General features: G+C 41.0%; 2 protein-coding genes across 3 annotated transcripts in view; one reads left to right on the plus strand and one right to left on the minus strand.

Moving 5' to 3' along the window:
• Positions 1-7,344, minus strand: part of Rab6a (RAB6A, member RAS oncogene family) — a 38,250-nt gene extending 30,906 nt beyond the window's left edge. Inside the window, exon 1 of one of the 2 annotated variants that reach the window (XM_040757972.1) lies at positions 6,843-7,344. In XM_040757972.1, coding sequence (XP_040613906.1) covers positions 6,843-6,912 — 70 coding nt within the window. In that variant the 5' untranslated portion in view covers positions 6,913-7,344. The remainder of the gene's footprint in view (positions 1-6,842) is intronic. The other variant, XM_040757963.1, reaches the window with a different exon arrangement.
• Positions 6,911-27,140, plus strand: part of Mrpl48 (mitochondrial ribosomal protein L48) — a 67,628-nt gene continuing 47,398 nt past the window's right edge. Inside the window, exons 1-2 of the mRNA XM_040731782.1 lie at positions 6,911-6,973; positions 7,301-7,570. Of these exons, the coding sequence (XP_040587716.1) occupies positions 6,911-6,973; positions 7,301-7,570 (333 nt within the window). The remainder of the gene's footprint in view (positions 6,974-7,300; positions 7,571-27,140) is intronic.

The raw sequence follows: 27,140 nt of genomic DNA on the forward strand, positions 1-27,140 counted from the left end.
TTTGTTATCCCAGTCCTGGGAAGAAAAAGACCAGAATTCACTAGCTGGCCAGCCTAGTCTAACTGACAAACTCCAGGTCCCAGTAAGAAACTCTATCTCAAAAAGTTACTGAGGAGTAACTAACACCTGAGGTTGACCTCTTACACATACAATGCATACATACACAGGTTGAAGAGATGTTCAGCAGTTAAGTGTAGATAGAGGTTCTGTTCCGCCTGGTCCTGCAGCTGTTTATACCCAAGTAGACACACAGAGGCTTATATTAATTATAAACTGTTTGGCCAATGGCTCAAGCTTCTTATTGGCTAGCTCTCCCTTAATTATTAACCCATTTTTATTAATCTAAGTATTTCCATGTGGTCTTGGGTCTTGGCTTACCAGAGAATGCCTGGCATCCCATTTCCTGGTAGCTATATGGTGTCTCTCTGGTGGCTTCACTGACCTTCCTCTCCCCAGAATTCTCATCTGGTAGCCCTGCCTACACTTCCTGCCTGGCTACTGACCAATAGTGTTTTATTCATCAACCAATAAGAAAAACATATATTAGCAGCAATCAGAAGGACACCCCCATCAGTTATGCTCTTCTATAGGACCTAGGTTCAAGTCCCAGGACTCACATGGCAGCACACAACTCTCTCTTAACCCCAGTTCCAAGTGGGATCCAATACCCTCTTTTGACCCCAGTGGGTGATGCATGCATGTGGTACACAAATGCATGCATACACACACAGACACACACCCTTTAAAACAAGTAGAAAGCATTTATTATTATTATTTTACTGTTATTTGTCATTCCCTCAAAGGTGCTTGGGAAAGAGTTTAAGTCCCAAGTCCTCCCATATGCTAGGCAAGAGCTCTATTAATGAAATGTATCTATCCCCATTCCTTCACTTTTTGTTTTTTTGAGACAGGGTCTCCCTAAAACTCCTATCTAGACCACACTGGCCTCAAATGCACCAGAATCCACTTGCTTCTGCCTCTTCAAGTGCCAGGATTAAAGGAACACACCATCACACCCAGTTCTTTTGGTGTCTTTTTTTTTTTTCCGCCCCCACTGGTGTCTTTTTTTTTAAATAATATTTTTTTAGATTTAGTTTATGTGTATGAATGTTTCACCTTCATGTAGATGAACCATGTGCATGCCTAATGCCCATGGAGGTCAGAGAGCACTGGTTGTCCTGAACCTTCAGTTATGAATGGTTATGACCCAGGATGGTAATCTAGGCCAGGTCCTCTGCAAAACAAATGCTCTTAAATCACATCTCTCCAGCCTCCACCCTCTTTTTGAAACAGTCTCACTATACAGTTCAGGGCAGCCTTGAATTTATTATATAACCCGTTTTTCCTCAAATTTGCAGCGATCTTCTTGTCTCAACCTCCCATGCTGGGAGTACAGACATTTATCACTGTTCCTAACTCCAGGAAGTAGCAATCTAGGTAGGGACTAGGGAAATGGTTTAGTCAGTAAAACACTTGTGCATTAAGTGCCCAAGTTGGATATTAGGAACGCAAAAAAAAAGGCAGGCACAATGGTGTTTACTTGTAATCCCAGCACTGCATATGCAGAGATAGCAAGATTGCTGGAGTTTGCTGGCCAGTCAGTCTAGATGGCTCAGTAGGAAACCTTAACATAAATAAATAAAGTAGGGTCAGTAAAATGGCTTAGTTGATAAGACCTGTGTGGTTGAGAAAAACCTGGAATTCCTGATGCTCTTGCCTCATAAGTACTGAGAATACAGGCAAGTACCACTGTCTGTGGTTGGACTGGTAGTCCTTAAAAACTGTTGAGTACACTAAAGAATTCTGTTTATGTAATATTTATTATACTGAAATCTAAGTATGAAAAATTAAAAATACTTAATATTCCTAAAATAGTAATAAATCTCATTGCATGTTAATACAATTTTTATGAAAAGAACTATTTTACAATTTATCGAGTGGCATTATTTTACATTATTTGCAAAACTAATGTTTAACCCAGTAGAAGACAGTTACATTCTTACAGCTGCTTCTGACATGGGTCACATACCAGGTAGACTTTTAGAAACTGTACTATATACTTGTAAGGTAGTAAGAGTGGGAAAACATATAATATCTTAATATTCTGGACCCTTATGGGGTTTATGGATCCCACTTTAGATTCTTGTGACATCTCTGGGGGTCAGTAGATCAGTCTGAGAGCTACTGGATTAGATAGTATCAGGCCATTTTTTCATTTTTGCAGCTTCATTTGACAAATTAAGAGTTCCAATAGAAATATTTTCTGTATCTTAGTTTCAAACCTTAAAACTTGATAGTAGTGATCAAGATCACAAAGTACAAGTTTCCTATGTTAGTAATGGCCACTGACCTTTGGCAAATTACAACATCTTTTTATATTTTAGCTTCCTTATCTATAAAATAAAAATAATAGACAGGACTTATTATATATTATGAAGATTAATTAAATGTAAAAACTTTTCTAAGACCCTGGAAAATAGAGTGCTTAGTAAACACTTAAGTACTTTACTGAAAAACTTTAAGTGGTTTAAGTGGTTTAATACACCCTAGCCACAAGGAATTTTCAGAGAAGAAATACATAACACCCAATACAACAGGGTAGCCTAGCCTATACTATACTATCATAGTGTTCATTATTACTAGCTGCTGACACTTTTTCCCTATCTAATATACTGTAGTTCAAAAAGTTGACAGAAAAAAAGTAATATGAAATGAGAAAAGCAATATTAGATATGCATGTCTCCTTGCCAATCTTGGTTCCTAATAATCAATAACAATTACATTTGCAGTAAAATCCATCATAAACCACTTAATGACATTCCTATAAGCCTCTCTGGAATTCCAGACAATAGCCTGATAATAACAAAAGATTCTCCTGAAGGAGTCTTTAGGACTTACGTAGTTTAAAATTCCATTATCATGTACTACCAAAATAAAGAGAAAATTGTCAAGATTCATGCCATTAACTAATCTGTCAAGTATTAAAACAATTAATCTTTATTATAGAGCAGAGTAGCTTTCATTTGAAAAGCTAAATAAAAATCACATGACTATATAATCTACATTTGACATATTCTATGTACTATACTAACAGCAAATAAATTAATAGCTTTAACAAAAAAATCTTTAACTCAAAAAGGAAAAAAGAAAGTGTAACATGTAGGTAAATGCTTTTTTTAGTGAAATGGTTAAGCCTCTAAATTACTAGTTCCCCTATCTAAACTCCAGCATCTGGAATAAGTATACTATGTTATTACTAAACTATTAATTGCAGGAGGAGAAAATATGTATTTTACCAAAACAAAAAAATATAGGCAATTAGCTTTGGCTGCTATTACATTTAACTATTGTTCTATCACCAAATATTTCTGAGTATCTACCGTGAAACTGGTTCTATGCTAGGCAACAGGGGCTCAATGAACATAAAAAGATGATAATTTTTATCTTATAGAACTTGTATTCTGTTCTGCCTTGGAAAACAGACAAAACACACAAAATATTATAAATGTGATAAATGCTATTAGGGGAAGCAAAGAAGGCTATGCCAAAGAGTACATACAGTCTTTAAAAGCTGAATTGTGAATTCAAACAAACCTAAAAATAAATAATTCATAGCAAGTTGCATCAATGTAACATAGATTCTACAGATCTTCACTAATGCATAAGAAAACTACAGACACTGACCATGAAGACAGAAATCAATTTTTCGGTGTCAAAACTACTGGATGGCATTACTTAGCAATATGATGACCTCAAAAGATAATTAACCTCATAGTTCTAAAGAGTTTCAAAAAGCATGCAAACGTAACCTTAAAGTGAGCAAGTGAAACCTGACATATAGCAACTTAATGCAATGTGGTATCTTAAAAGGGAAGCTGAAGCAGAAAGAGTATTGAGTTTAAAAGAAAACAAACTAAGTAAATCCAAATAAACAATGAATTTTAGTTACTAATAAATCAATATTGAGCCAAGAATTTTAACAAATGTACCTTACTAAGGTTCAGGGTGCAGAATGCATAGGTATCTTCTGTACTATCTTATCAATTATCTGTAAATCTAACTGTGCTAACATATAGAAACACACATACACACACAGCTAAAACTAACAAGGCATTATTTATATTTAGTAGCCACTTGGGAAGGCTGGAAATTTGTAGAATAGTTAGTTGATAAGTTATCAAAAGAAAGAAATGACAGAAAATGAGAGGCTGATGCAATAAGATCTCATACCTTTGGGATACACACAAAGACTGTCTCTCTCTGTACACACACACACACACACACACAAATATGAAAAAGCTGTATTGACACACGCCTTTAATACCAGCACTTGGGAGGCAGAGGCAGGCGGTTCTCTGTGAGTTTGAGGCCAGCCTGGTCTACAGAGAGTTCCAGGACAGCCTCCACAACAATACAGAGAAACCCTGTCTCAAAAAAAAAAAAAAAAAAAAAAAAAAAGAACAAACAAACAAACAAAAAACCCAGCTGTATCGAAACACATTAGTTTGCCAACTTAAAAAAATTAGTTTACAAATGGCTGAAGATACAGCTTAGTTTGTATAGTGCCCATCTAGCACCACATAAAACCAAACAGTGGCAAATACCTGTAACCCAGCACTTGGGTAGAGGCAGGAACATCAGATATTCAAGGCAGTCTTGTCTATACAAAGTTCATGACCAGCCTCATTACACAAGACTGCCTAAAAAAGAAATTAATCTCAAAACAAAAAAAATGAAAATAAAAAGGGTACAGTGTATCACCCCTGAAATCCCAGCACTCAGAAGTCGAGGCAGGACTCCAAATTTGAGGCCAGCCTGGGCTACCACAGAACGTAACTCTACCCCCCCAAAAAAAAAGCAATGAAAAAGCAATTAGAAGTCATAAAGCTAATATTTACAACGTAAAGACTCAAGAAATTCAAAGGAAACTGGCACATAATTACAAGTTAAGATCTCTCCTCATACTAAAAACTTCAATAGAAAGATTAATGGATTTTGTGCAAACTAAGCAGTCCTATACACAATATGAGGCAGAAAACCATCTCCCTAGACTGCATAATAAGTACATCCAAACCTATTTATTAATAATGACCAATGAACTTTATTTTATGAATGGGACTGTCTTCAAACTGCCATGTAACACTAACTAGATCAGGATCAACTTCACAGGTTTCCCCGAGTTACTCATCTAAGGAAATGTGTTTTTTATTTAAAAAAAATTTTATTACTACATTGATTTTTTTGTAGGTGGGTGTTCATGGAGATCAGAGGACAACTTTTGAGAGTTGGCTCTCCCCTTCTTTGAATTTAGGTTGTTAAGTGTGGTGGTGGTGAGAACCTATTTTACTCACTGAGCCACCTTGCTGGCCTGGAAATGTATATACTTAAATATTCATAAGCAAACAGGAGGGAGACATGATCTTTCCATTCTACAAGGTTGTAAGGAAGACAAATCTAAATACACCAGAAAATTATTTCCCATGTCTAGCTGAAGGCAAAATTAAACCAATGTCAACTTGATATAATGTTCCAAATTGGTATAAAATGGTTCAAGCTAATAATAAACCTAAAATATGGAGGGGAAAAAGGAAGCTTATAATCTGAATTATTGTTCAGTTTGTATAATACAGAATAATAAAGCTGTTGGCACATGTAATCTTAATGACAACCATCACAAAATTAGGACCTTGTATCTAATAGGAAGAACCTTGACCAGGTAAATGACATTACAATTTCACTCACAAGACCCTATGAAATATTAGGCATAAGATAATCAGTGAGCTCAAATGCTATTCAAATCTAATTTAGGGAGCTAGATGATGGCTCTATTACTACCCTATTGCCCAAAGGCAATCCTACAAAACAAAGATGTTCATTATTTTAATCCTTTTCTCACATGCATCTTAAATATGTAAATCGGAAAATACGTAAGAAAAAAATTGAATGATTAACATTTCACCCGTTAATCCCTGCTTGCATCATAGATATTCAAATGATGTTTCATGTTGAAATGAGAAAAAATGGAAGTGAGGTGAGAAAAATTCGAAGTACAGTACACTGATCATGACATAGCATCTGGCAGAGATCGAAAAGACATCAACACTGCCAAGAGAATTGTCAATGATGAAAATCAAAAGAAAATAAGGTTTTCCAACCAGTCCCAACCCAAGGGACAAAAATCGTCACTGCCAATGCCACCTCTTTTCAAGTCGCCTCGAGTTGAATACATTAACTCTCTAACCCTAATTTTTCATTTAGGTGAAAACTGGGCGAGAATTGTTTTTTCTACGACCACCGCTTCCCACCTTCCGGGAGACCTGTACAACTCGGAGCCAAGCCTCAGGGGAAAACAACGCCCAAATCCCACCCTCCTTCCATCAGCCAAGGTTGAAGAGGGGCCTGTTCCCAGGAGTGGGGGGCTTCCCGGAGTGGACCTCACTCCCGGTTCCAGTGGGAACCGGAAAAAGGACAAGGAATAAGGGTGGGGCCCCAGAAAGCCCGCAGGGGTGAAGGAGACCACGGAGAGCCGAGGAAGAAAGGGATGGACAGGAGGCTGGGCGGGGTGAGGACTGGGGAGGACGGAAAGGAGCGAGAGAGCCTGGCTGCGGGCGGCCGTGTCGGGACGGCGACCAGGGGTATAAACTAAAAGCCCGATAGACGACAGAGGGGAGGAGTTGGGGGCGAGGAGGAGCTGGGGGAGAGCAGCAGCCAGAGGACCCCGGGGAAGAGCTGGAGTGGGGGAGCAAGGTCGGCGGGGGGCCCCAGTGGCCAGGAGGGCCGCACTGGGGGCGGTGCGGGGCAGCCGCGGCCCGCTGCCAGGAGCGGGGGAGCCGCGCACTCACCGCTCTGCTCCCCCAGGAACACCAGCTTGAATTTCCTCAGCGGATTCCCGAAGTCTCCGCCCGCGGACATGATGGAGCCGGAGGAGCCGCCGCCGCCGCCTCAGCCCACAGACCTCTCCCAGACCGCTGCAGCTCTAACCGGCTGACGAAGAGGGCCGAGCGGAAGGGCAGCCGCCGAGTTCTCTCGGCCCCTGCAGGGCCAGGCGAAGGGGCGAGGCTGAAGGGAGCGGGAGTCGCCACCGACCGGCGGCCGCCGCCGCCGCCTCCCCGCAGAGTCGCCTAGCACCGTGCGAGGCCCGCGGCCGCGAAGGGACGCAGGGCGGTGTCGGAGGCAGCCAGGGGTGCGCTCGGGCTTCGCTAGCCTAGCGCCGTTCCTTCCCTCAGAACGCGGCGCGGAGACTGAGGCGAGAGAGGAGGAGGGTGGCGGGGCGAGCGCCGCAGACGCGTCTGGAACCTAGCACGCGCAGCGCTCGGGCTCCCACAGCAGCCGCCACCACCGCAACCCAACCCGCCGAGTGCGCGAGCCTCTGGCGCGGTGCGGGGCGAGTCCGGGCGCGAGCCTGCCGCCCCGCCGGTCTCGGGTGTGTGTGCGTGCGTGCGTGCGCGTCACCGCCAGCGCCTTCCTGGCTTCCCCAGCTCTCCCGGCTCCTCCCGTGCGGCGGAGAAAGGGGCCGCTTAGGTTTCGACCAGCGCTGGAGAAGCCAGGAGGAGGCGGAACCGAGTTCCGGGTAAGTGAGGGGAGTGGGGCGAGGGAATGCTTACGTCACTGTCAAGATGAGCCAATCAGAAAAAGCAGAGAGCAGGCAGACGCGGAGTGAGGTGGCGGCGCGAGCGCGCGCACGACCTTTGCGCGGGGGGAAGGGGGGGGAGGGAGAGAAGGGGGGCTTAGGGCCCAGGCGGCCATCGGAAGTGTGGCGCGCGATTGGAGGAGGGAGGAGGGAAAAGAAGGTGGGACGGAGGCGGAGCCGGAACCAAGGTGGAATGACCGCAGCAATGCGTGGGTGGGGTTGGGTTGTGCAAAGGTGTACGGTAGGTGATTAAAAAAACCTTTAACGTTGCTTCGCCTTCCTCAATTCTGCCTTTCACCCACTTGCTGTATCTTTCTAAACGTAATTCCTTGCTCGGCTTCTTCCTACACACATTTTCCTCTGTTGTTGCGTGGAGTTTCGTAACTACCAGAAGCAGGTCTTCTCCATTTTGTGGGTGAGGAAACTGGAGCCCAGCAGGAGGAAATGACTTGCAAAATCCACATAGCCATGAAACGAAATCCAGGTTTTCTTACTTGAACTTCTGCTACCTTTTTATTGTTAAGCCATCTGATTCCCTGGTGTCTGTTGGCTTGATTCTCCGTGAGTTGGCTCTTGTTCAAAGGTATCCATAACATCAGATGATGATCATCTTCTATTTGATAGAAATGGGTTTAGATGTCATATAAATCGAACCCCTCATATTACAGATAAGAAACGACTGCCCACATAGGGATGCCCCTTTGGAAAAGACCACACAACATAGTAGAGGAGAGCCTCAACAAGATCTCAACTTGGGGAAGGAATGTTGACAGATCCTGTCTCCTGGAAAGCAGAGCCTCTGGATATGCTTGCATGGGCCTCCCTTAAATTAGCCATTCGAAGCATTTCCATTTTTCTACGGAATTGTGAACCTGCTTCATGATCCAATAAGGTAATGGTGAATGCCATAAGAAAACATGAACCAAGTAAGCATAATGTGGACAATTACACAATGAATATAGTTAAATGTAAGTTTTCATCTAAATGGGATCACTGAAAACAGTATCAGACAACTAAAATAAATTAAATAAAACATGAATTTTAGTTAATAATGGTATTTTGATACTGATTCATTTATTATAACAAGAATATCCTATTAATATAAGCTGTTAATAGAGGATCCTGGAGTATATGGGAACTTTTAGATTGGCCTTTGTAAATCTAGTGCCTCACATCTGTAATTCCAGCACTCAGGAAACTAAGGCAGGAGGATTCTTGTCAGGTCCAGTCAAGCATGGGCTACAGAGCGAATTCCAGCTAAGTCTAAGATACAGAGTGAGATCCTGCCTCAAAACAAAACGAGAGATGGGGATATGGGTCAGTAGTAGAGTGATTTTTCTAGCCCTAAATCTACTCTTTAGGACTCCTAAAAAACTCCAATAGCCAGGCACATTGGTGCATTCCCATAATCATAGCACTTGGGAGTAAAAGTAGGAGGATCATAAGTTCAAGGCGAGCAGGTACTACATACCAAAAGTTTGGCTGCATGAAACTTTGTATCAAAGGAGAGAAGAAAGTTATAAATAAAATCGATACATAGATTATTTTAAAAGTTAAGAACCATTGAATTAGAGAATCTGTCATCTGCATGAATTCAGCCATTCATCAACATCCTGTGGTACCACCGACCAGCAAGGTCTGAATTTTGCATCTTCTATTTTATATATTTATTCTTGGGATTTTTTTTTTTTGGTTTTTCGAGACAGGGTTTCTCTGTATTGTTTTGGAGGCTGTCCTGGAACTCACTTTGCAGACCAGGCTGGCCTCGAACTCACAGAGATCCACCTGCCTCTGCCTCCCGAGTGCTGGGATTAAAGGCGTGCGCCACCAACGCCCGGCTTATTCTTGGGATTTTTAAGAGGGTCTTACTATGCACCCCAGGCTGTTCTGGAACTGCAGTTCTCCTGCTTCAATCTCTTGGACCTAGGACTACAGAAATACATCCCATGACTAGCTAGTACTGCCCCATTTTAAAGGGTTCCCTCAACGACACTTTACTTTCTACATACACTTCCCTGTACCTCAAATGCCTTGTACCTTCCTCTAGTCATAATAATCATTCAGCCATCACTTATAAAAGCTGGATGGTTTAAACATCAAACATTTAGTTTTCAGATAGATTTGGAGACTGGGAAACCCAAGGTCATAGTGCCAAAAGATTCAACATCTTTTGGTGAGTGTTGGTTTTGGTTCATAGATAATTATCTTTTTATTGTGTCTTTGTATGGCAGAGAGAGAGCCAGGGAGCTCTCCAGGGTCTCTTTTATAAGGACACTAATCCCTTTTTTGGTGACTCTACCCTTCTGCTAATAAGTTCCCCCAAATTCTTACACCCTATACCATCAAAGTGGGAATCAGTATTTCTACATAGGATTTTGGAAGGACCCATTCAGTCCACTGGAAAACCATCAAGATGACTTCCCTTCTGCTTCCCTTCCCACCAATGTGACAAAAAGCATCTTTGCCTACTCTTCCGTTGTGCCCTTCCCCTCCTTACTTAATTGCCATGGCAGTTAACTTGGTTTTCCCACACTTTAAGTTCCATAAAAACAGAGCTCCTGTTTTATACACTAACTTTTGGAAAATGCTTGATACAAAGTAGTCATGTAACAGATATTTGTTGAATAAATAAGATAAGCAAGAATTATTTTTTTCACTGTCTTCAAAGAATGAATAGGACTTTGGATACTTGGGGGAGGATAAAAGCGCTTTGTAGAAAGATAACACCAGCCAAAAATTTGTTAATATAAATTGATACTAATTCCTGTTTGTCTAAAAGATGTCTAGCAGCAATAGAATGGAGTAGGCTTAGCTTGGCAGCTACAAGCTAAAAATTACCTAGAGCAATGTCTTTGATTGACTTAGTGGGGACCTATAATATGAGATCTGTAAGTATGTTCAGGAATCGTATATAGACATTGTAATAAAAATATAACTCACCTCTTCACCGAGAGAGAAATTTTCTTTATTCCTTTTTTTTCTTTTTCTTTCTTTCATTTTTGTTTTTGAGACAGGGTTTCCCTGTGTAGTTCTGGCTGTTCTGGAACTCACCATTTAGTCCAGGCTGACCTTTAACTTACAGGTAGAACTTACTTCTACCTTCCAAGTGCTGGGATTAAGGCATGTGCTGCCATACCCAGCTAAATTTTTTTCTTGAAATAGGACTGTGAATTTTCTTTTTGAGACAGGGTCTTTCTGTATAGTCCAGGATTGCCTGGAACGCATGATCCCCCTGCCTCAGCCTACCAAGTGCTAGGATTCTTTAATGGACCTCCACATCCAGTGATCTATTATTCTTTGTGGTAGGCACTATTAATTGCCCACATAAGCATAAAGAAAACACACATATTTTTCTCCAGCTAAAGTACAGGCACATGATATAATCTGAAGCAATAAGAAATGAAGAAGGTGACCTAGAGGGTTTTGAGAAAAAAGTTTATTCCTTAATGAAAAGGTACAGTTGAAGAAAACCTGCTTTTTTTTCTGCCTTTGGATGTGACTGTTAAAGAACACAGTAGTTATGGTTAATACAGATCTTGTGAACATTCATGTATAACTCTGAATGTAAAACATCAATCCACTGATGACAGCTTATCAGGGAGGCCAGAAGCATTGTGAGCCAATGTATCAACTCTGGAACTTACCTTTCTCTGGATTCTTTTTAGTAAAAAATAATACATGTCCTTATACTTAATGTCTTTATGATATACAAATACCTTACATTTCTTTGTATTGTGTGAGATAAAATTGTCATCTTCAGATTCTCAAAGTCCTAACACAGTTTCTTGAATGTTATGTCCATGATATTGTATACATACCTATAACATAGTAGTAGTTATAAAGATGGAACTGCCTTTTCCTGTTTAATACTCCCTAAAAAAATTTATGGCTCTTATAGAGACAGGAAATCAATAGAAAGAGAAAAATTTCCAGGTAAAAGGACTGAAACCATATTGTTCATATTTGAAACAAATAATAGCTCTGACAGGAATTCAAATTCCATCAAATGTGATGGCCTTCCAACCCACTCTACAGGTTATTATAATCATTCCTAAAAATAACAGTGGTTCAATAAATAGCATAAAGGTGAAGAATGCTCAATAACTCAAGGAGACCAATTAAAAGTACAATTAATATATAAAATATGTCTAAGTTGTCCATTTCAATAGGAACATACCAATAAAAACTCAGGGTACCTCATATTAAAACCTTTTGTCAATAATTAGCATGCATGAGGCCCTGTATTCAACCCCTAGCATCAAAACAAACAAACAAAAGCCCCATGGAGGGAAAGCAAACAACTTTTTCAAATATATTGGCCTGCAGAGTAACCTATAACTAGGTACCACGAGAGAAGACTAATGATTATTTAGTGGGAGTTGGAGAGCTGGGCTCAGCAGTTAAGAGCACTGACTGCTCTTCCAAAGGACCTGGGTCCAATTCTCAGCACCCACATGGCAGCTCACAACAGTCTGTAATTTCAGTTCCAAGGTATCTGGTGCCCTCTTCTGGCCTCCCTAGGCATGAGGCATGCAAGTGGTGCACAGATACATGTGTACCAAATTTTACCCATAGACATAAAATAAACAAGTTTTAAAAACATTTTAAAAGATTATTTAGTCAAAGTGGAGGTAAGGGTGATAGAACTTAAATGGACTGATCTTTCCTGTAATTACAGCCAACTCGCAGCTAAGAAGATATTTCTGCTACAGATTGATCTACAGAATCTATTTTTGATATTTCAATTTTATTCTGTTCATGTGATTCATGGACATGTTATGAATAATGTGGTTTTTCAAGCCTAAGAAGTGAGGCGTTGCTTCCAGGTTTTGCCATTTTGGCAAGGAAAGAACTTGCTCCTCATTATACTAGGGCCAAAATCTGTAAAACCTGACTCATTGCTGGAGCACTCCTCTCTCTGCACTCTCCCCCACAAGTAAAAGCTCCTCTAAGACATCCAGGAGAATGAATCACTCCACCTGCTACTAAGAGATAATCACCCTCACAGTGGAAGAGAACAACTGCTTTCACTGCTGTTTATAGAAGGAACACAGCATCTTAGGACAGGAAAGGAAGAATGAATGGCACTGCTGCATGAAATGCCAGCAGTCAACCTGCAGTTTGCTAAGAAGCTGAGACAACCTTTCTTTCTGTGCTCATGTACACGCATGCACACACAAACACACACATTTGAACGGCACAACTTAACTAGGATATTATTCTGGATGTTGCTTATTTGGTGACTTTTCAGTAATAGTAACACTGCTATGTTACATAAAAGTCAAAAGGTAGGCCATGAACGGTGGTGCAGGCCTTTACAGATCTTTGGGAATTAAAGACCACGCATATATATATATATATATATATATATATATATATATATAGTGAGTTCTAAACCATCTAGGGCTAGACAGTGAGACCCTATTTCAAAACTAACTATATAAATAAGGCATCAAAAAGTCATTATAGAAATCATAGCTCAAACTATCCAATGAGGTAATGAGCAACAACATCTTGGGGAAAAATCTGAACTAAGTTGCAGTTCTAAGAGAATCAATTACAGATATTTCCACCTCATTCTTTTTCTGAAACTATTCCAATTTTAAAAAATCATTTGACAGAGGCAGGCGGATCTCTGTGAGTTCGAGGCCGGGCTGGACCGATAGCCTCCAAAACAATACAGAGAAACCCTGTCTCGTAAAAACAAACAAACAAAAAAATCCTTTGCAAACTCAGGCTCTGATATTCCTACCCATAAGCCATAATTGCTTACATTGAGAAACAAAGACTAAGCAGAAGTAATTAACTAGAGTATAGAAAGTGCCATCTGAGGGAGAAAATAACAAGAAGCAAGCCAGTTGTAAGGGAGCCCCAGAAAGAATCAGGAGTGTGAAACACCAGGTACCACGTTAACGAATTCTCACTTCAGTCTGAAAATACAGTCAAAATAAGATATTTTCATATCATGGATCCTACTTTCTGTTTTCCTGGCTTCACCTGACATTCCATCTGCTATTTCTGTTACCTAATTTGAGACTATGAAACTCACTGTGTAGGCTGGATGTGGTGGTACACACCTTTAATCATAGCATCCAGGAAGCAGATGCAGGTGGATCTCTGTGAGTTTTAGGCCAACCTGGTCTAAATAGCAAATTCTGAGGACAGCCAGGTCTACACAGGGAGACCCTTTCTCATAATAATAATAATAATGATAGTTAATATAAAAATGGAATTTAAGAAATGAAAATGGAAGATGATGTGGTAAATTTGCTATGCACACACCACTGACTGAATCCTCCCACATGTTCAGGTTGTTTCGTTGTCACTTTTGTCCTGCCGGAAAACAGAGAGCTCCATGCTTGGGCTTTTCCATAAAAGAAAGAAGCCTTCTTCTCTTCACACATTTCACAGCTTTTTGTTTATTTTTTTTATCTTTTGAGAAAGGGTCTCATTATATAGCCCTGGATGGCCTGGAACTTGCTATGTAGACTAGGCTGACTCAAACTTAAAAGTCATCTGCCTGCCTTTGCCTCCTGAGTGCTGGAATTAAAGCCATGTGTTACCATGCCTGACCTCCACAAGCTTTTAATGAAGGAAAAAGAAAGACACAGCTCCCACCCCCATCCCGATACACACATATAATCCATTCATGAACCTCCTCAGTTAGGAGCTTTTCATTTGGAAGAAACAGAACATTTGATTCCAAATACTGTAAACAGTAGGGTTAATCACAAATCCCTGGCCAGGACAACTCTAGTGGTGGTTAGTGACCTCTTAGCCATGTTGATAAGGATCAAGAACTTCTATCTTTCTGCATTTCTGCTTGCCTTCCTCAGAATTCTGACTTTGTGTTAGGCTCTAGCAAGATGATTGACATAGTTCAAGTTGGAACAATAAAGTTCAGAGAGAGGAAAAGCCTATCTGTAAGTGAAAACATTTCCCAGCTCCCCCAAGGAAACTTTCTATTACATCTCATTGACTGTGTTAGGTCATGTAACTATCCTACAAATGTCACCGCAAGAGAAATGTATGAAGACTTGAGAAAGGTGGATAGTTACCACAAAAGAAAAGACCTCTTGGCAGCCCAGCACCAGTGTTCACTCTGCTAAACATATCAGCTTGGTTTCCAGCATAATGCTGTGCCCTGAAACATGTAGTCATTCACTTATTTGTTCTACAAACACTTTGATCACTGTCTACTAACACTCCTGTTTGCACTAGAGACAGCAAAGAGAAAAAGACGTGGCCCTTGTTCTTGAGGGTACATAAGTCTACTGGTGTGACATGTGTGGGAAAAAAAAGCCAAGTAAATGTAAAACTAAAATAAAGGTAAGGCCATTTAATAACCATTACATCTGCTTGTTGTCTCTTGTTCACCACTGCTGTGCTCTAGACTGGCTGGCCTTCAAGCTTCTAGGGCTCTTTCTGTCTCCACCACCTATCTATCTCACTGTAGGAGCTCTGGATTTTAGACATATAGATCCTATTTTGTGTGGTGTTTGGGGATCCGAACCCAGGTTCTCATGCTTTGGCTACTGAGTCATGTCCCCAGCTTTAACCATTTGAAATGCATTGCTATTCTCTTTCCTCTCTCTCTCTCTCTCTCTCTCTCTCTCTCTCTCTCTCTCTCTCTCTCTCTCTCGCTCTCTCTCTCTCTCGCTCTCTCTCACACACACACACACACACACACACACACGGGTGTGCGTGTGTGCACAGAAAGATCAAAAGCTCACAGTCGTGGCTATATTTTGAGTTTGAGCAAGTCTGAGCTACATGTAACACTGTCTTAGAAAAACAAAAATAATTAAAATAAAAATTATATAATTTTTATGTTCAGATTTGCTTTATCATGTGATTGGTGCTTAATCAATAGTCATTTGCTATGCTTGTGCTCTTGTTTTGCCTCCTGTTAAGAATTTAATGGAATTTAATGATCCCCAACAACTCTCGAAACGATAATTAAAGGAACTCTGGGGCCCTTTGCAGCTCTAAGTCAGTTTTGAGAGGATGTTATACACTCAGGATTTTCTGGAAGCAGATAAAGGCATGCTTTTCAGTCCTTGGCTCAACCATATTTGATATATCTATCTTTCTGAAAGTTTATCCTTCTGTGGATTTCTTATCATCATTTTTCTCTCCTGACTTTCCTCCGAATCTCCTGGCATTTCTTCCCAATTATTTTTTCTCAGATTATTCTTTTTTAAAAATTACTTTATTTCATTTTGTGTGTATGAGAGTTTTGTATGTATGTATGCCTGTGCACTATATGTATACCTTGTGCCTACAGAGGCCAGAAGAGGACTCAGATCCTCTGAGGCTGGAGTTACAGACAGTTATGAGCCACTGTGTGGGTTCTCGGTCTTGCACCCCAATCTTCTGGAAGACGCCAATGCTCTTGACTTCTGACCCATCTCTCCAGCCCTTCTCTGAATGTTCTGAAATGTGGGATAGCAGACAGGCACAGTAGCATGCACTTGTAGATCTAATTGAGAGCTGAGGGTGACGGATCACTGTTAAGGAAGGAGTTCAGAGCAATGCAGAGCTTCTAAAAAACAGGCTGTACTATAGAAGTCCGTTCTGTCTTTCTCAGCCTACACTCTACCAAGGTGATTACCATTTATGTCATTACTATAACTGTCACTGAGTCACTGATGACTCCAGAATTTCCATATCCAGCCTACATTTAGGTACTAATCTTCAAACTGATATCAAATAGTAGAAAAAACACTTAATAAACAGTGGTTCATCTTTTGGGCTTTAGCCATCATGAAATGCAAAGAGAAAACTCATTAAATTATGATATAAATTTTATTCCTTTGGAGAAGAGAATTAAAATGACTAAGTTTTCAGAGTGCTAGATGAAATTAGTTCTACAGGTCGTAATATCTCAAACAAGGCAGAAGATGAGGACACTTATCCAAGGTTGTTCTCTGACCTCCACACACATGCCATGGCACATGCTCACACTCCGACACACAAATATGAGGACACTTGTCCAAGGTTGTTCCCTGACCTCCACACACACGCCATGGCACATGCTCACACTCCGACACACAAATATGAGGACACTTGTCCAAGGTTGTTCCCTGACCTCCACACACACGCCATGGCACATGCTCACACTCCGACACACAAATATGAGGACACTTATCCGAGGTTGTTCTCTGACCTCCACACACATGCCATGGCACATGCTCACACTCCGACACACAAATATGAGGACACTTATCCAAGGTTGTTCTCTGACCTCCACACACATGCCATGGCACATGCTCACACTCCGACACACAAATATGAGGACACTTATCCAAGGTTGTTCTCTGACCTCCACACACATGCCATGGCACATGCTCACACTCCGACACACAAATATGAGGACACTTATCCAAGGTTGTTCCCTGACCTCCACGCACACGCCATGGCACATGCTCACACTCCGACACACAAATATGAGGACACTTATCCAAGGTTGTTCTCTGACCTCCACACACATGCCATGGCACATGCTCACACTTCGACACACAAATATGCAAGTATACACCGCACACAAAGATCTTAAATTTTAAAAAACTGTCCTTAGATATTTCTTCAGAAAAGATATGTAAATGTTCAGTAAGTACCTGAAAAGATGCTCGATGTGTTACTCTTCAGGGAAATGCACACTAGAACCATAAGACAGCATTTCAGAATACTAGGATGGCTTTAATAACTAAAAATAAATATTGGAAAGAATGAGGGGGAAATAGGGCTATCAAAAAAATCTGTACATGGGGCTAGAGAGATTACTCAGCAGTTGAGAACATTGGCTGCTTTTCCAGGGGACCATGTTCAATTCCCAGTACCCACATGGCAGCTCACAACTGTGTGTAACTCCAGTTCCAAGGGGTCTGACACCTTTGTACCAATGCACATAAAATAAAGCTAAATAAACTTTAAAAGAAACTGTACACAAATGTTCATCATGTTCATGTTGTTCACAAGTCAACAGGCAGAAACCATCTAACAAATGAATGGATAAACAAATATTGGTAACATAGTGGTACATGCCTGTAATCCCAGCAGGAGCATCAGGGATTCCTGGTCATCCTTAGCTACACAGCAAGTGCTGGGGTAGCCTGAGCTACATGAGATCTGGTCATAAAGGAAAAGAATAAAGAGAAATATATCTACAAAAGGAAATACCGTTCAGCCATAAAATCAAATAAAGTGTTGACATATTGCATGGATTAATCTTGAAAAAATGTGAAGTGAATAAACTTTTACATAAAATATCTATATAAGTATAGTAAACAAATATAAGTATAGTATAATAAACATAAGTAATTTCTTGGAGGCATAAATTGGAGATTATTTGGAGCTGGGGAAAAGGACTAGTGGGGAACTAGTGTTTAATGGTTATAGAGATTCTGTTTGCAGTGATGGAAAAAATTTAAGATATGTTATTGATGATGGCTGTGTAACATTTTGAATGTTACGCTTAAAATGGAAAATTTTACATATATTTTGAGAGAGAGAGAGAAAGAGAGAGAGAGAGAGAGAGAGAGAGAGAGAGAGAGAATGTGTTTATGTCTGTCTGTCTGCCTGCCTGCCTGTCTGTCCACGGTTGGGGGTTGGGGAGACGCTTAGAACTGGTGGTCTCAAAGTCCTATAGTTATAAACCTTACACACACAAAAAAGGGTTCGCTTTGGCGCAACTTGCACTAATTGCTATTAATAAACTTTTAGGCTCTCTGGGTTTGCATAATGAATTATTTGATTGCCACATCGCTAAAGAGGTCTAATTTTGAGTGGGCACTAGGACCTCGAAGAGGCTTTAGGATGACATCATCTCTAAAAACTAAAACCCACTGGCGTCCAGGGGCGGTACCAGAGATGTGCACTTCGTACGAACATTAGCTCCCAATTAGCCATGATTTTGGTGGTTAATGACCTCTTTCCTTGGGTCCCAAGACCTGTGATCAAGAAGAAGCAGAGGGTAGAGTCCCCGCAGTTAGAGAGAACTGCCCCACCCACCTCTGCCTGCCACACTCAGCATGGCCACCTCAAGCCCCAGACTAGGCGGCGCGCCCTCCCTTCCCCAGAGGGGCGGGCTTTCGGAGACTAAATGAGCTCCAGTGGACCAATGGGGAGGAGGGGCAGGAGCTAGTCTTGTCGTAGGGATGAGGACGAAGGGTGGGCTTGTGCAGCTGAGTCTTGGAGGGGTGCAGCTGCCACGTTATCATCAGCCTCTAAGGCTGGATTTTGCCCGGTGTTGTGCCACCGTCAGCGCTTCCGGGTTGAACTCCAGCTGAGCAGATCAGTCTCCACTCTGACCAGAGACTGTCCCTCCCCCTCAAACCCAGACTAGTAAAAGCCTGTTGTCTTGCTCCCTCTACTTTAAGGTGACTCATCTCCGCCTTGCAACTCCCAGATGAATTGGCAATGTCAGGTGTGGCTCTTGACACGTTTGAACTTCATATGTTTATTTTCTGGTTATGAACGTACAGGCATAGTCTAGAAAGTTGGGAAATTGTGAAAAACGTTGGAAAAATCACGTATTATTTTACTAACCGGAAACAATACTAATAACCCTTGTCACCCCTTTATTTACTTTTCCTGTTTAAAACAATGGGACAAATTGATGTTGTGTGTTGTTGGTTACATACTGTTTGTCACTTTAATTGAGTGAATGGGATGAAGTATTCATCCTTGGGTGACTGTGTCACAGTTTTTATGTTTCCTAATTACATATTAAGCGATGAACTCATCAGCTAGCATCTGGCTCACTGTTCATAACTTCACCATCCCTTTGTAAAGTTGTTCCACAAGAATTACAAGATTGAGATCCTTTAGAACTTCATCATTTCAGCACTTTCCAAACTAGAAGGACCTTACAAAAGTGAATCATCATGTTTTGGGGTGATAATAACCTTTGAAGAAAAAAGGGAATTTTCACCTAAAATTAGCAGTGGCATCTCTTATATAGAGTCAGCCCTCCCAGCTTTACCCAAGCCCTCCCTAGTCACAGGAAGGAAATAACAATTTTTGAGCACCAATCTTCTCAGCTAGGGTTTCTAGGTGTCTATGCGTGGTCTGACTTGCATTGCCCTTTCTAATCAGGCAAACAGCAGGTTAGGAGACTGAGTTTTCTTTGATGTAGGGGATGGATCCCAGCATCACATGCATTCAATATATGCTAGTGCTCAATTCCTGAACTATATCACAACCATTTTTTTCCTTGTTGAGACAGGGTCTTTCTGGGTTTTTCAGGCTGGTGTCATACTTTTGGATTCAAGACATCCCTCTGCCTCAGCCTCCTCAGCTTCTGGGACCTCAGCACCATGGTATGCAGCTAAATGGGGGTTTCCTATGGATTTATTCACTTATTTGACTGGAGAGGAATGCTTAATACTGTAGTACCTTTTGGCATTAAGGTATTAATATTTAGTACCTTTTGATCCCTTCTATGTGGCCCTGTGGATAAAGGAATCAGTAGGTAGGGTTGAGTTTGTTTTGTATTGTTTAGTTGAGATAGAGCCCAAGCTGGCTTCAAGTTTACTATGGGGGGCTGGAGAGATGGCTCAGAGGTTAAGAGCACTGACTGCTCTTCCAGACGTCTTGAGTTCAATTCCCAGCAACCACATGGTGGCTGACAACCATCTACAATTCAATCTGGTGTATATGTAATAAATAAATAAATAAAAGTTTACTATGTACCCATGTTTGTCCTTGAGCTTCCAACCCTCCTATCTTATATCCTTATTTATATTTGTTTTAATTAGCCTGTGTATAACGAGTTTCATTATATTTTCACATATATATCATGCACTTTGCTCAGAGTCAGCATCCATTAGGTAATTGGGTTTTAATAAATGAGAGAATTCCTATGTCATAAAATACCAAGAAGTAGGAAGAACATTTCATTTAAAGTTGTTTCCAGACTATATTAAAACTATCTTAGGCCGGGCTGGACCAACAGCCTCCAAAACAATACAGAGAAGCCCTGTCTCGTAAAAACAAAAACAAACAAAAAAACAAAAAAACTATCTTTTCAGACCCTCATAACTAAAAATGAATGGGATGGGTCAAGAGAGATGGCTCAGTGGTTAAAAGCACTGGCTGCTCTTCCAGAGGACCTGAGTTCAATTCCCAGGACCCACATGGCAGCTCACAACTGTTTGTAACTCCAGTTCCAGGGAATCCAACACCCTCACACAGGCATACATGTAGTCAATACTCATAAACAAACAACAAGGCTGGAAGCATAGTTTCGTGGTAGAATGCTTGCCTAGCATACACAAAGCTCTGGGTTGGATCCCCAAAAACACATAGCTGAACACAGAGAATACCTTTGACTTCTAGTCTTAGGCTGTCACACAGGTGATATATGATAGAGGCTCTGAGTGGTTTGCTGTAGTATGATAATGACTTTTTTGTTTGTTTCTCTATGTAGCCCTGACTGTCCTGAAACTCACTCTGTAGACCAGGCTAGCCTCAAACTCAGTGTTTGGCTTGCCTCAGCTGCTGAGTGCTGGGATTAAAGCTGTGTACCACCATGTCCAGCTATAATAATGACTTTTATGCTTCTATTTTTCAGTATATATGTGGCTTTGGGGACTTAGATAGCAGCAATAAAGAGGATTCCTTTTTGTTTGCAAGAAATATTTTCATTGGCATGGAACTTACTATGTAGATTAGGTTTGCTTCCGATTCACAGCAATCTACCTGCCTCTGCCTTTCAAATGCTGAGATTAAAGGTGTGAGCCACTACACCCAGCAAGAAGAATTTCCTTCTGTTATAATGTGTAAGGTGCAACCAGTGGTTTAGCGCTGGCCAGCCTGAACCAATAGGGAGAAAGGTAGATAGAGATAGCCTCTCAGGTGCCCTGTAGCCTGTGCCCCTTTGCTGGAGGACTCCTTGTGGCAGGGACTCTCAGGGCCCTCACACTGGAGGTTGAGCTGATCAGCCAGAATTCAAGCTCTGGTTGTCTAGGAAGACATTCCTTGCTGGCCATCCTCTGCACCCCTCCTTTCCCGTATGAGCTACTACGAGCCCACTACTTGAGCTTCCCTCTGTCTTGCAGCCTCTTTCATCATTTAGTTCTCTCTGCAGGGTGGAGTAATCACCACTCACCCAGCCATACCCTGAACAACCAGGAAACTGATGGTAAAGCAGAGGCTGTCGAGTAGGAGCTGTCTCTTTCTGCCTTTTCTAGTTGCCATCCCTCTCCCTTCTCTGGGATTTTATATATACACCTTCTTTTTAAGTATGATTTCCTTTGCGCCAAAATATAGAAGCAGAAAAGCCTTACTGAAACTAACTTGTTTGTAGTCTGAGGTAACTTACTTTATATATCTTCACTAAAGTCATAAATTAGAGCTTCATGGTACCATTGCAGACTTTTTTATTATAGGTAGCCATAGAATTACTGCTTTAAAGAAAGCTTCACTTGAGATGAAACACCCTCCTTTAAAGGGCTTCCCTTTGTTCTTTGTTCCCTAAGGCTTTCTCTGATGTGGTTGTGCTGAGGACCAGAGCAGGTTTATTTTTAAAAGAAACTTTTAAAGGAAAGCTAGCTCGTAAAAATAAATCCAGAAAGGTCACTGTTTTGTGTGTGTGCTGAGAATTGAATCCCGGGCCTTGCATATGCCAGGCAAGTACTGTACCACTGAGCTTTCCCCAGTCTCCTCTACATTTTATGTGTTTGTATATGATTGACGGTCCTGGGAAAACCTAAAACCTTTAGTTATATCTAAGAACTTTAAAATAGCCACATATGTATACTTTTATTCAACATTTATTGAAGCCACCTTATGCTCCATGGCTGGTGGCAAGTGCTAAAGACACTATGAACGTGAAGAGTATTCTTCCTCCAAAAATGCTCACAATCCAATGAAGAAGATACACAGAAGATATACTTGTGTCAGAGACCCGGGAAAAGAACTGAAAGTACAGAAAACGGACCACACCAGTCTTGGGAAATGACTCTAAGAGGATAGCTAGGAAAGGCAACGTTTGACTGTGACTTGAAAGAGGAGTGGAGATTTTTCAGGTACATGAATAAAGAAATGTCATCTTGGCAGAGGAAATTATAGGAAAAAGCAGGGAGAAGTGATAGAGAATATTATGCTTGGAAAGCTGTAAGATTTTATTTTGTGTTAAGAATAGTATTTGTGGGGGGCTGGAGAGATGGCTCAGAGGTTAAGAGCAGTGACTGCTCTTCCAGGGGTCCTGAGTTCAATTCCCAGCAACCACACGGAGGCTCACAACCATCTAAAATTCAATCTGGTGCCCTTTTCTGGCCTGTAGGCAGAACACACTGTATATGTAATAAATAAATAAATAAATCTTTAAAAAAAGAATAGTGTTTGTGTTGGAAAGTGTGCGAAACAAAGCTAGATAAGTGTACAGTTCATGGAAATGATCTATGTTGTTGTCTTAATTCCCAAAGAAGGTCCCCCCTTTTTTTTCAAGACAGGGTTTCTCCGTGTAACAGCTGTGACTGTCCTGGAACTCACTCTGTAGACCAGGCAGGCACCAAACGCAGAGATCTGCCTGCCTCTGCCTCCCTGGTGTTGGGATTAAAGGCGTTCTCCACTTCCTGGCTGCCCGGTTGAAAGCACCAGCCATTGCATGACTGAAAGCCTTCATTTTATTTATATATTTATTCTTTTAAATTTTCTGTGTACGTATGTGGGAAGGGGCATACATATGTCCCTCTGTGTGTATGTGCATGCATGTGCATTCACAAATGGAGGTCAGAGGACAACTTGCCGGAATCAGTTCGCTCTGTTACACAAATAATAAAAACCCAGAGACAGATATTGGGCTTAAAACTGAAGATCAGAGAAGCAAAGCAGTCAGACTCTAGAGAGTTCTCACCTCTACTAATGCTCAGACCGAAGGGATGATCCTGCCTACCAAACCTCTGACTGCTCTGCTCTCCACCAAACCTCAGACTCCCTCAGAACCCGTCTTCTCCTACCTTATATCCCTCTCTGGTGCTGGGATTAAAGGTGTGCACTCTCAAGTGCTGAGCTCACCACTGCCTGCCTCTATGGATGTGGCTAGTTTTGCACTCTAATCTTTTTCAGCTAGCTTTATTTGTTAGATCATAAGCAAAAATATCACCACGTCCCTCCTTACACAATGTAGGACCCAGGGATAGAACTCAGACTGTCAGGCTTTGCAGCAAGCCCTGTACCTACTGAGTCATTCCACTGGCTTATTTACTACCTACTTGAAGAGTGATACTTAATACTCATCTCTCAGAGAATAACTCAGAGTGTCCTTCATTGATCATACCTAACCTAATACCAAAGTCTTCCTATTTTACCTCTAGCAATTATCGTATTGATACCTCTGTATCTTGGTTAAATCATTACCTTACTCTGTTTCCACTTTCTCCTCCACTATTTCAGTTTTCACTGGTTTTAATTAATCATAGCTCCCCCAACCCTTTGATCTGTACTCCACAATTTGACTCTGTCCTGTCTCTTTAATCTCTCCTTTTTTTTTTTTTTTTTTTGGTTTTTACGAGACAGGGTTTCTCTGTATTGTTTTGGAGGCTGTTGGTCCAGCCTGGCCTCGAACTCAGAGAGATCCGCCTGCCTCTGCCTCCCGAGTGCTGGGATTAAAGGCGTGCGCCACCACCGCCTGGCTTTAATCTCTTTTCTCACCAGTTTTTAGCCAAATTTGAAAGTCTCCTAAAATTACACCACTCTTGAACACACACACACTCTGGATAAATGACAGAGGCAGAGTTACGCCCCTCGATTCTGTGTACACTCACCCATTCCTATATCTCTACTGTGCCACCTATGGAGAGGCAAACAATAAATACTTTATAGCAGTGGGTTTTATGGAGGAGAAAGAGAAGAGAGGAAGTTAAAGGTAATCTTCATTATGCAAGTTCAGGGTAAGCATGGAATACACGAGACCTTGTCTCAAACAAAACAAAATGACAACAACAACAAAATCTTCGCATCTAAGTAATTCACCAGACATAAATTAGCATAAACTAATCCTGGACTAAATGCCCAGGATGCAGACATTAATATACAACTGTTCTCAAGAGCTCACAGTTTATAACAGATCTTTAAAAATAAAAATATAATAAAAATACAAGATCTCAAGGACTTAGATCCTGACTGTTTCATTTTAGCATGTAGCCAAGGATTTATAAATCTAACCTCTAATTTCAATTTTCAGAGCTGATTGACTCTATGAGAATCATTCTGACACTCAATTGTTTAATAGTACAGAAAATAGCTGCCTTCTATTAAGTGACTACTATGTGAAATATATTATGCTCAGTGCACCATTTAGCCATGAACTTGTCTCTTTAAATAATCTTGTGTTATTTGGGGTTGTCCAGAGAAACAAAGCTAAAGAGGATATGTATGTACAGATATGTATATATACATAAATGTGTACCTATGTATCTGTATACATAATCTATCATCTATTTATTGAGATTTTATTGTAAGGAATCAGCTCATATTATATGGAAACTGACTAGTTCCAAGATCTGCAGAGTGAATTGGCAAGCCAGAGACCCAGTGGTGTCTGAAGGCTTGTCAGCCATGAGAATTGATAAGTGTAGTCCTAAGATTGGCAAGCACCAGAACTAGAAAGGTCTTATATTTTAGCCTGAGTTGGATGGCAGGAAACAAATGATATCCACGTCAAAGGACATCAAATAGTGAAAAATTCTCTAATTTGGAGGAAGGTCAGCATTTTGGTTCTATTTAGGCTTTCAACTGATGGGATGAGGCCCACTCACATTAGGGAGGGCAATTTGCTTTACTTACTCTACTCATTTAAATGTTAATCGCATCCCAAAATATCATAACAGAAACACTTAGAATAATGTTTCACCAAGTATCTGGTTGCCACATTGCTCAGTAAAGTTGACACATAAAATTGACCATAATAGTTTCCTTGTCTTCTGCACCAGATGTGAGAAATAGATTTGTCTACACAGCTGTTGGTGGCTCTCTGGAATTTCATTCTGGGAAGCATAGATGAAACTTAGAATCTTGGAAGGAAAGCTGACAACAAACCACACTACCACTGAAGCCTAATTCACATTTACCATGTTTTTTTTTATATTTACTGTTTATTTTATTTTATTTTATTTTATTTTATTGGTTTTTTCGAGACAGGGTTTCTCTGTAGCTTTGGAGGCTGTCCTGGAACTCACTTTGTAGACCAGGCTGGCCTCGAACTCACAGAGATCTGCCTGCCTCTGCCTCCCGAGTGCTGGGATTAAAGGCGTGCGCCACCAACGCCCGGCTCAGCGCTGACTTTATTGTGTGCTCATGTATTCCCTCTACACACAGATTCCATGCCTAGCTTGGTAACTGGAATTTCTCATTGTTCTAAAGTAATTCCTATGTGCTATTTAAGGGCAAGAACTATGAGATAGTCATTTTTGTGTTCTCAGGATTCTATCCAAGGACTAGCAAAAAGTATTTCTAGGAAAATAGTTGGTAGCTGGGTGTGGTAGCTTGTAATCAAAGTATTCTGGAAGCAAACACAAACTCAAGGCCAGTCTGGTCTATACTGGAGACCCTGTCTCAAAAACTAACAAAACTATTTTTATTGTGTAAATAAATAAATTGTTACATTGACATTATCTCATGTAAGAAAGGTGTGTCAGAGTGAAAACCTTTTCATGTAAACAAGATTGGTTGAAATTCAGCTCTCAGTTCACTGATCCCAGATAAATATCTTGATTTCTCCAATCTGTATCTATAAAGCATCAATATCTCTGTAGTAGGTTTGTGGAGAATAAAGTGAGCACAAAGTATTGCACACAATGGACCCTCAATAAAAGATAATTATTCTCAATTATTTATGAGGGAATGGAATATTAGAAAGGTTCACACGGGGTTAATCGCCTCCGAAGTCGAGATTGCAAGTCAAGGTTTCTGTGTTCTACATTAGAAGCTGGAATGAATTCATCAGACAGGATCTGAGTCCTAAAGGATTTCAATCAAATATGGGGAAGAGACAGTAAATAATATATAGTATAATGGGTGAGATACCAAAATTATGTGAAAAGCACTCGAATAACACAAAGAATGGTAACTAATTCTGCTCAGAGAAATAGAGAACGTGACACAACCTGGAATGACAATGGAATTTAGAAAGATTTCTATTCCTTGGGTTTTAAAAACTTCCGGAACCAAAGTGCTGCGGGAGTAGAGAGAATCTCGGTCAGATTTTGTAGACGGACCTGATTAAGACATTTCCGTCCGCGTTTCAGGAGCCCTGGGGTCGTGGCTGCTGGGTTGGGTCTTCGGTTTGCTCAGAAACTGCAGTAACCAAGAATGAGCGGAACCCTGGGAAAGGTAATGCAAATTCCACGCTCGCAGGGCGCTGGGGAGGCGGAAGGCAAAGTAGAGCTGGAAGGTGGTGACGAGCAGATATCCTGGCCTAGAACTCTGCGCACAGGCCTGTCCCAGCAGTCCTTGCGGTGCTTCACTGTTAATTCGTCCCCCCTGGCCAGGGTGAATTTTGCAG

The sequence above is a fragment of the Mesocricetus auratus genome, unplaced genomic scaffold (genome assembly GCF_017639785.1).
Source record: "Mesocricetus auratus isolate SY011 unplaced genomic scaffold, BCM_Maur_2.0 Super-Scaffold_4256, whole genome shotgun sequence".
Taxonomy (NCBI): domain Eukaryota; kingdom Metazoa; phylum Chordata; class Mammalia; order Rodentia; family Cricetidae; genus Mesocricetus; species Mesocricetus auratus.